The 11,336-nt window shown below is 39.2% G+C and overlaps 1 protein-coding gene across 12 annotated transcripts in view; it reads left to right on the top strand.

Moving 5' to 3' along the window:
* LOC106873629 (jmjC domain-containing protein 8) overlaps positions 1–11,336 on the top strand; it is a 442,493-nt gene that overhangs the window by 266,412 nt on the left and 164,745 nt on the right. For all 12 annotated transcript variants that reach the window (XR_008264424.1, XM_052968758.1, XM_052968763.1 and 9 more), the window contains one exon: positions 8,299–8,377. Coding sequence is in view for 11 of the 12 variants with exons in the window: in XM_052968758.1 (XP_052824718.1) it covers positions 8,299–8,377 (79 nt within the window). In the remaining variant the exon portion in view is untranslated. The remainder of the gene's footprint in view (positions 1–8,298; positions 8,378–11,336) is intronic.

Genomic DNA, 11,336 nt, shown 5'->3' with positions numbered 1-11,336 from the left:
TATATATATATATGTATATATATATATATATATGTATGTATGTATGTATATATAATTCAGAATTCAAATAAGTTATAATTATCTTTAAAAAAATAATGATAAAGTGGTCAGCAAACATAATCCAAATATGCAAAATATATTTTAAAAGTAAGGGTACAATATGTACCTGATTGCTTGAAAGAAGAGCTTTAAGTGTCAATTTGGCATAAAAAGTGAAATCAATTCACACTGGCATATCTATCCTCCAATTTGTAGTTTTACAAATTGGGATGACTGTTTTTCTAAATGTATTTGCTACATTCTCTGTGTGTGTTTACATATAGAGAGAGATACATGGTTTTGGAGAGCTTTAACTCTTTTTTCAAGCAAACAGGTATATATTGTATTCTGACTTTTAATATGTATATATGATGATGATTGCTTCATCTTAACAAATGGTAGCCGTCCCATCAATGCACACACCACACCCCATCACAGAGCACAATCACTCCGTTGATGAGCCCTTAGATGACTTTTAGGACCAGCTGCTGACTGAACAGGATTTAAAACACAAGTGACAGATATTATTCAAGTTTCTTCTATATCTTTGCCCTTTAAAATCTGATTCTGAAGGAATGTTTTTGTGAACTAGCATATTGCTTTTATTTCCAGGTATTGTCATACAAGTTTTTTGACATATGACACAAGTCATAGGAGGTGGTTGGTGTCCAAGATCATTACCTATCTGGGCATTACAATTTTCATGTGACTTCATATGATTCATGTTTCCTGCTTTTGACAACAGAACATGGTTACATATAATACATATCCAATGTTCACTGTTGGTTATAGTTCCAATTGTTCCTTTGCGACAGGCCCTTTTAAGTTCAGAATGCTGAATCATATTTTTCTCCCAAGCCTTGCAACCAGTCCTAACAGCATCTCTCCACTTGTTCCGATCTAGAACATCATTTTTCCAATCACTTTTGTTCATATCCTATTTCTTCAGGTTTTCCTTCACACAGTCTTTATACCTTTTCCTCAGCTTATGTTGTGGTTACTTACCATCGTTGAGCTCACCATAAAAAAAATGCTTTGGCAAACACTTGTCTTTCATTTTAATAACATGTCCAGTCCATCTCATGTGAGCCAAGATAACATGTTGTTCAATTGAGCTGCAGTGTGCCATGCACAAAATTTCTGTATCTGGTATGAAACATTCCTACCTGACTCTTAAGATACGTCTGAGGCACTTTTGATGAAATCTCTCCAGCATTTTTATATGACGCTTGTAAGTCTCACTTGAATAAAGAAGTGCAGACAATACCCATGCTTTATAGACACTGATTTTTGTCTGCAGGGAAATACCTCTATCCGCCCATACTCACTTTTCAAGCTTTCCAAATGCAACACTTCCCTTCCCTATTTGATAGTATATCTCTGCATCAAGACTATCAATGACTTCTACCCTTGTTTCATTCACAAAAATGTTTCATTCAGAATATGTTTGTCCTGACATGGCAGTAAACATTACTTTGGTTTTCCCCAGACTAATTGTGAATCTGAAATGTACACATGCAGTGGAAAATCTGTCCATTAAATGTTGCATATCCCTCTCTGAGTGTGCCAACAAATCAGTATCATCAGCATAAAGTAATTGTCTAACAAGTATTTTGAAAATCTTTGCTTTGCAGTTAAACTGGGTCAAATTAAAAATACGACTAGATGTCTGAAATCTGATTCCAATTTTTCTGTTGCAATCCTTGAAAGCATACCAAAGCAATGTTGGAAAATAAATAGAAAAAAGTGTAGGGGCAGGAATATCTCTCTGTTTGACACCATTGTCTACAGAAAATTCATGAGATAGCTCATCATTAAAGACTACCTGTGTAGTTCCTTAAAGATGCTCACAAAATGTGTTGGGCAACCAAGTTTACACAAAACAATTCACAGTGCCTCCCTGTATAGCATGTCAAATGTCTTTGTTAAATCTATAAAGACCTGGTATAGTGGCATTTGTTCCTCTAAGCATTTCTCTTGAACCTCACAGAAAATATCATGTCCATTGTTTCTCGCTCAAGTCTCAAACCACACTGTTCTTCAGGAATCACATGTGGACACACATTCTCAACAAAATGATCTAACATGATCCTTGAAAGTATCTTCCCAGTATGTGCCAGGAGAGTTATCCCTCTAGAATTACCACACACTGCTTTCAGGCCCTTACCCTTGTATACAGAGATTAGAATGCCATTTACCCATTCTTGTGGCACAGAAGATTCATTCAAAACTCAAGTTATCAGGTTATGAATTTCAGATGAAATATGATCCCCATCTGCTTTCAGAATTTCAACTGGAATACCATCCAATCCAGCAGCTTTACCTGATCTCAATTTACATAATGCCAGATTTACTTCTTCAATGGAAGGTGTATCGTTCATGTGTTGCACTATCTCGCTTTGTGGAATGTTGTTTATGATATCTGTGTTCATTACAGATGAATTGTAGAAAAGAGCTGCAAAGTGTTCTCTCCATCTATTCATTATTCCAGGAGAATTTTTAATAACTTCATTTCCATCTTTTGACTTCAAGGGAACATATAAATCAGGAAGATTGCAGTCCAAAAGCTTGCCGCAATAATCTATAGAAACTTTTAATGTCTTTCCTGTTATAGGCTACCTGCACTTCCTCAGGCAAATTTCTCCACCAAGTGTCTTTAAGCTTCCTGAGTTCTTTTTGCAAGTTTGCTTTCTGAGACTTGTACAACTTTTCTAGTTGCACTTTGTTCTTAATGTTTGGGTCAAGAAGCTTTTCATGAGTGGATCTCTTTGTTGTTAAAAGCTCATTTATCACTGTATCATTGGAATCAAACTAGTCTCGTTGTTGTCTCTTCTAACTTAAAACCTCTGATCCCATTTTATATATTCCATCCTGGAAGGATTGCCATGAACCTTCAGAATGAACATTGCTGCATCTCTTCTGAAACAACTGCAAAAACTTGTGGTTGTTTTAGCTGCTCTACATTAATTTTGTTTGGTGCCTGTACATTTGTACTACACATCTTCTTATGGATCCTGAACTTGAACTTGGCCCTAACCATTTTGTGATCAGTATTACAATCAGCATTTCGCAATACTCTGAGGCTGCACAAATCTTGTAAGTCAGCTTTCCAAGTTAATACAAAGTCAATCATGTGACCTTTTATGTATGTGTTTATTTTTATTAAAAAAATGTGTGTGAATATATATATATATATATATATATATATATATATATATATATATATATATATATGTATATATATATACAATAAACTGTTGTGTGACGGTAAGATCAACAAAAAGAGTACTTCATCTGGTGAGAGATAAATATTATTTATTAAGCTTGCCAGACAGTATGTTTTTTAGCACATCTGGTGTCTCAGCACAATCTTAAGACACCGTCTACATAGCATGACAAGCTAGCCAAAAGTGGCTTTAAGGATAAATTAATATGTAACCTCTCAAATAATGAAAGGAATAATAATAATAGACCTAAAAATAGACCTTGGAAAATAATTTGGTTGCACCCCCTCTTCCCCATAATATAAAAACTAACATAAGTAAAAGATTCCTGTCTCTCCTTGACAAACATTTTCCAAAAGATCACTGGTACAGGAAAATATTTAAATTATCATATAACTGCTGCCCCAATATGAAAACACCATTACATGAGAACAACACCAAGAGCCCACTCCCAATTGTAACTGTTGAAACCCAGGAACCTGTTCACTTGACCAAAGATGTATGATTAAATTCATCATATATGAGGCAGAAGTTACAGCAATGCTAGATGATAACACAACCTGATAAGAAGAGCTATATCAGACTATGTGATGGCAACTGCAAAAATTGTTATGCTAACCTTCTGACACAGGGACAAAAGTAAAGCAACTAAGTTGGCTAGCCATGTACAGGGTTTGAAGTCAACGTCACACCACATGATAAAGTGGAAAATAGTCGAAAAATCCACACCATATGTTAACGGATCAGAAGGAAATGTAAGCTACACACAGCTAAAAGAACTTAGATCTTTTTCAGATCTAAGAACTTTAACACTGCTGAATTCTAGATCCAAAATGTTCAATGGTTGTAAGCATATGGCTAAGTTCCTGCTGATGAATTGGAAAATACACCTCTCTGAATTGAGCAGCTGTACCACAGACTCTAGGCCACCATCTTTTCAGCCTTATATTTTATGGGCAGAGGGGAATTAACTCTAATCTGTTCCCACTTTGCTTCTTTCTGTTTTGTTTTTCGTTTTCCAGTTTTTCAATCTTCCTCCTTTTATATCTATTTCTTTCTTGCCTTCTCTCGAATATTTTCTCATCCTATCATCCTATTTTTAGCTTGTTATGCCATTCTGGTAGTGCCTGGAGATTGCACTGAAACACCAGGCATGTTAAAAAATACTGTCTGGCATGCTTTCCTCACATGAAACTAATAGTAAACATATAAAAATATTGTGTTTATTAAATTACATATATATTAGCTATATGATGTCATAGGAGAAAAATGTGTCTGCACGGATGATGGTGTACTTGCATTTAATGATACTGCAAACAAAGAGGCTTGGAAATGCCATTATGAAAGGTTGATAAATGTGGAGAATGAATGGGAGAAGGAGAATCTGCCAAATGTTGACCCAACTGAGGGTCCAGCTATCCAAATAAACAGTAGCTTTGTAGATAAATCAATCAAGAATATGAAGACAGTGAAGGCCTCCCCAGCCCATCAGGAATCACAGCTGAGATATTTAAAATATCAAGTGGAGTAGGATATAGTCTATTCACCTGTATAGTTAATCAGGTTGTCCACGAGGGAGTCATACCCAATGATTGGTGTAGCAGCATTATAGTCAACTGCTAGAAAGGAAAAGGTGATGCCTTAGACAGGAATAATTACAGAGATATCAAATTGTTGGACCAGGTGATGAAAGTCACAGAAAGGGTCATAGCTCAATTAATTAGGAATAGAGTTAACGTAGATGAGATGCAGTTCAGATTTGTGCCAGGCAAGAGCACCACTGATGTTATATTCTTGGTTAGGCAGCTGCAGGAGAAATATCTAGCCAAGAATAAACCCATGTACCTGGCTTTTGTTGACATGGAGAAAGCCTTTCACAGGGTTCTCCGATCCCTTATCTGGTGAATGCGGATGAGTGGTTGGATGAGAGCTGTACAAGCCATGTACAGGGATGCTGTCAGTAAGGTGAGGATTAGCAATGAGTATAGTGATGAATTCCGGGTACAAGTAGGGGTTCACTAAGGATCAGTCCTCAACCCCATCTTGTTCATCATAGTCCTCCAGGCAATAACAGAGGAATTTAAGACAGGCTGCCCCTGGGAGCTCCTCTATGCTGATGACCTTCTTCTTATAGCTGAATCAGTACAAGAATTAGAGAAGTTTCAGATGTGGAAGCAAGATGTAGAATCAAAGGGCCTTGGTGTTAATCTGGTAAAAACCAAAGTCTTAGTAAGTAGGAAAGCAGACAAATCACAAATCTCTTCAGGTAGATGGTCCTGCTTGATCTGTAGAAAAGGTGTAGATAGAAACTCCATAAGAAGTACTCAGTATAAGCTATGGACACATAAGAGGTACAGCAATATCAGAGTAAGGTTGACAGGGGAAATAATTTTTATGCATGGAAGGTTCACAGGTACAATTAACACTAAAAATGTACATAAAATAAATTTCATCATATGCTGGGGGGGGGGGGAGCAAACTAGTAGTTAATAGCTAGGTGACCATGTCAGTAGCAGGGAACAGATGCTCTGAGAGCATAGCTGCTAGAATAAGAATAGTCTGGAAAAAGTTCAGAGAGCTTCTACCTCTGTTAGTAACAAAGGGCCTCTTTCTCAGAGTGAAAGGTAGATTGTATGATGCCTGTGTGTGAACAGCTATGCTTACACAGCAGTGAAACATAGCTCTGACAGCTGAGAACATGTATAAACTTGAAAGAAATGAAGCCAGTATGCTTTGCTGGACGTGTAATGTCAGTGTGCATGCACAACAAAGTGTTAGTGTCTTGCGAAAAAAGTTGGGCATAAGAGGCATCAGATGTAGTGTGCAAGAGGGACGACTGTGCTGGTATGGTCTGTGATGTATGTGGATAGGGACAATTGTGTGAAGAAGTGTTGAACTCTAATGGTGGAGGGAACCTATGAAAGAGGTAAACCCAGTAAGACATGGGACAAGGTGGTGAAGCATGATCTTTGAATGTTGAGTCTCATAGAGGAAACGACAAGTGATCAAAACCTTTGGTGATATGTTATGCTTGAGAAGACTTGTCAAGCCAAGTGAAATCGTAGTTGTGGCTGATGCCAGTCTCGCTTAACTTGTGCTGGTGGCACATAAAAAGCACTACTTGATTGTTGGGCCTCACAGAGGCAGTGACAAGTGACTGCGACCTTTGGCAGTATACCATGCTTGAGAAGACCTGTCAAGTTAAGTGAGATTGTAGTTGTGGCTGATGCTGGTGCTGCATAACTGGCAGCCATGCCGGTGGGACATAAAAAGCACTCACTACACTCTTGGAGTAGTTGGCATTATGAAATGCATCCAGCCGTAGAAACCATGCCAAATCAGATTGGAACCTGGTGCAGCTCTCCAGCTTACCAGTCTTCAATCAAACCATTCAACCCATGCTAGCATGGACAATGGACATTAAATGATAATGATGATGATGATGATGATGATGATGATGATGATGATGATGGTGGTGGTGGTGGTGGTGGTGGTGGTGGTGGTGATGATGATGATGATGATGATGATGATGATATATTAGCTAGTTAGAAAATGTCTATGCTAACTCTGTCCCTAATTAGTTGGGCTATGACCCTCTCTGTAATCTTCATTACCTGATCCAGTAATTTGATACCCCTGTAGTTTTCTCTATCTAAAGCATCATCTTTACCTTTGTAGCCGTTGACTATGGTGCTGCTACACCAGTTATTGCATATAACTCCTTTGTGTATCACCTGGTTAACTATATGGCTGACTTGACCATTGCCTACACCGCCAGATATTTTAAGCATCCCAGTGGTGATTCCTGATGGACCGGGGGCTTTCCTTGTCTTCATATCTTTAATTGCTTTATCTACCAAGGTACTGTCAATTCGGATAGCTGGTCCCTCAGTTGGGTTAACATTTGGCAGACTCTCTTTCTCCCATTCTTTCTTTTCATTTAGTAGCCTTTAATAGTGGCATCTCCAAGTCTCTTTCTTTGCAACATCATTAAATGCAAGTGAGCCATCATCCATGCAGATACATTTCTCTCCTATGACATTACAGTTTTGTCTCTGACACTGTCTTGCAAATCAAAACACTTGAAGTCTCTGGTCCTCACAATGCAGATCATTGGCAAACCTTGTCTTTTCTGCTCCCCCTCTGGCTAAGTATAACTGTCTCCTAGCTTCCTTTCTGGATATATGACACAGTTCCCTGCTACTACCATACTTCCAGTCCTTCCAGGCCTGTTTCTTTTCTCTAATGGCCCTGTCAACTACATTGTTCCACCACTATGTCACCCTAGGTCTGGATGGAACTTTGCACCAGCCACAGATCTGGTCAGTAGCCTTCAGCAGGTTGTCATGTAGAAACCTCCAGTTGTCCTCCATGTTATCTGATGCTATATCCTCCTCTTTTTTGTCAAAAACTTCAAGTAATATGTCTCTAAGTCTCTGTCCATTCAGAGGATCCTTAAGCTTCCTGACCCTTCTTTTCCACATTGGTCATCTTTTGGGTAGCCATTTAGCCCTGATCCTGAAGTCACTAACAACTAACCTATTTTGGAGGGTGCATTCTTCACCTGGGGAAGTTTTGGCATTTATAAGCAGCCATATTTCCTGTTTCCTGGCAAGAATGTAATCAACCTGACTAGTGTGCCCATTGGACTTACTTGGTGAACAGGTGACTGGTGGGTTTCCTGAAGTTAATATTACAGATCATAAGATCATTTGCATCATAAAACTCCAGTAGCCTAGTTCCCTCTTCATTGTGCAAACCAAATCCGTTGCTACCATTGATGAATTACTGATGAAGAACATGCAAATAACCTTTATTTGTATTGTGAGTAAAAATAAGTGTATTTATACATCTGACATAGTTTCTGTATATAACAGAAACTTTGAGACTAAGTTTCTAACAACTAACTCTACATTCAGACTCCTCGCAAAACTAAATCCAAAGAACTATTAGTAATGTATATATATATTAATGAGAATTGCTTTTCTTTTAGGCTTATTAATAAAATGTATATGTTTCATATTTTTTATTTTAGGTATGTGTTTGACCGATATTTTTACCAAGATTCTGATCTCCCTTCTTCTCTAAAATTTCCAAAATTATTAAAATTCAAGGTAAATTTTTATCTCTCTTCTTTTATGTTTACAATTTGATTCATCTGTTGGAATATTACAGTTGAATTAGTTGATAGGATCTGAACTATCAAGACCCTGAAGCTTGCTCACTTGACCTCTGTTATATACGAGACTGAAATTACAGTAATGCTCCAATTGAAAAGAATTACATCGGGTTATGTGAGGGAAAATTCAAGAGACATTATGCAAACCACCTATCTTCTTTCTGACACATCAATAAAAATAATGCAACTAAGTTGGTTAGCCATGTATGGAATTTGAAGAGTAGCTCCACACCACATACAATTAAGTGGAGAATAGTGGAGAAATCTAAGCCATATGTTAATGGATCTAAGAAATGCAACTTGTGCATAACAGAAAGATCTCGTATTCTTTTTCGATCCAGCAATTCTAACACACTGCTTAATTTGAGATCTGAAATTTTTAGCAGGTGTAAACACATACATAGGTTTCTTTAATCAAACTGGATGGCATCATTTACTCTGGATTGAGTTGCTGTCTTGCAGACTTTGACATATTTTCTGTTATTTCATTCTAAACCAGTTGTGTCTAATGAGCTTTCTACAATCAGGATCTTAGTTTTCTTGATTTTGTTTCTTTTTTCTTATTCTATTTTTTGCATCAACCTTCTTCATGTTTTTTCCACGTTTTTTCTTATTTTCTTACTGTCCTGCTTTCTTGTTTTTAAAATATCATAAAGTATGAAACTATTAGTAGCTCTTTTGGTTGCGTTTTAAATGGATATTTATATCTCACTGGATGGAGTACTTTGTTTATTGATTCTACCTCTACTGGATCTTTAAACTATATATATATATCATTATCATCGTCATCATCATCATCATCATCATCATCATCGTTTAACATCCGCCTTCCATGCTAGTATGGGTTGGACGATTTGATTGAGGACTGGCGAACTAGATGGCTGCACCAGGCTCCAATCTGATCTGGCAGAGTTTCTACTGCTGGATGCCCTTTCTAATGCCAACCACTCTGAGAGTGTAGTGGGTGCTTTTACGTGCCACTGGCACAAGGGCCAGTCAGGCGGTACTAGCAATGGCCATGCTCAAAATGGTGTTTTTTTACATGCCACCTGCACAGGAGCCAGTCTAGCAACACTGGCAATGACCTCGCTACACACATATATAGATTAAGTATATGATATAAGTTATAGAACGAAGTTTGACAAATTCAACCATATTTTTCATAAATAGAGGAGATTAGATGTTAATATGGGATAAAATATTTATTTAATTCACCAGATGATCATTTCGTACAGAAAGACAATAAATTCATTTTAAGAATCTGAGTTGTCAAAGAGTGCTCATCAGTAGTGTGGTGTTACATGTGATGTTATGGGCTGTGATGAGCTATGTGTTGTTGGTGGAGAGAGATCGCAGATGAAGCAAACGGAAGTGAAGACAGACTGGAAGGGCCAGCGGAAGGGAGCACGTGGGGTCAGTTCGAAGATAGACGGCTTACATAGAAGACGTGTTTTGATCTGGAGCAATCGTTTACTCCGCCACGGTCGACAAGGTAAGGTCCCAGTGTTTCATTCTCCCTTTTGCTTCTTGTTGTCTTTTTCCTAAAAAAAAAAAATTATGAGTGTAGTCCAGATTTCTAACGATGTAATTAAACCGTTTTGCGGTGGCACGGACGTGGTCACGTGGCTAAAAAAGATGAAGCTGGTTGCGAAGCGCCACGGGATAGGTGACTTAGCAAGCTTTTTACCGCTGTACTTAGATGGCCCGGCGTTGGCGCTATTCTTAGAGATGGAAGAGAGGGACCAACTTAGCACGGAAAAAATAGAAATCTGCTTGATGGAGGCCTTTGCAGAAGGAATGTTTGAAGCATACGCTTGCCTGGGGAAAGCAAAGTGGACTGGCGAACAGGTTGATGTGTTTGCCAATGATCTCAGGAGATTAGCTAAACTGGTGGGGTACGAGGGAGAATCGCTAGATCGGACGGTTAAGTTGGCGTTTGTGACTGGTTTTCCTGACCACATGTCGGTCGAATTGCAGAAGCTGCCGAACGTGAACTCCATGGCGATGGCGGATATTATAAGTTGTGCTCGTGTGCTAATTTCATGTTGTAGATCGACACCATTGGCAGCAACTGCAACAGCAAAAGGTGGCCGATCAAGGAGTAATGGAGAGGGGTCGAACAAGGAACGTGTGTGACCGTTCAAAGGACAGTGTTTCCTGTGTCAGGGCCCGCACATGGTGCGAGACTGCAAGTTACACAAGCCTGAGATCATTTGCTACCGGTGTCGAGAAACAGGACATATAGCCAGCGAATGTTTGCAGGGAAACGGTCTAAGGGAGACTACTACGGCAGTGGTCATCCCTTTGGATCAATAGAGGCGCGTTTGTTGCTACCTGTTGTCGACATTCTGATAGAGGGGAAGGAGTCGCGAGCCCTTGTGGACACGGACTGTACGACAACCCTGATGACTCCAGGAGTGGTAGAAACGTGAGTGGAGAAAGCAGTGTGAGGGCAGTCGACGGAACAGAGGTACGCTGTGAAGGCATTACAGACGTGCAGATTGAGGTGTAGGGAACAAAGCTGATGCTGCAATCAATTGTAGTTGGTCACTTGGTGGATGAGATTGAACTGGTGATGGGGATGGATCCAATCACCCGTCTAGGAGGTGTCACTGTTAACGAGGCCGGTGTGACTTTCGGGGTTGCGGGGAAACCATGTATGGCGACACTGTGCATTGGTGAGAACTGCGAAGAAAACTATGCCATGCACACCATTGAAGACCAGGATTTTCGTGCCGCCTTCGATGGCCAGAGGTGGACAGTGGAGTGGCACTGGAGGGGAGAGGCCCCGATGTTGAAAAATAAAGTGGGCTGCTACCAGCATACTTTGAAAGGAGATGCCAGAAGCGAGTTCGAGGGGGAGGGGGGGGCAGTGGATTAAGGAGGGCATATTG

Source organism: Octopus bimaculoides, chromosome 6 (assembly GCF_001194135.2).
Source record: "Octopus bimaculoides isolate UCB-OBI-ISO-001 chromosome 6, ASM119413v2, whole genome shotgun sequence".
In the NCBI taxonomy this organism is placed as follows: domain Eukaryota; kingdom Metazoa; phylum Mollusca; class Cephalopoda; order Octopoda; family Octopodidae; genus Octopus; species Octopus bimaculoides.
This window is presented reverse-complemented; position numbering and strand designations above follow the sequence as displayed.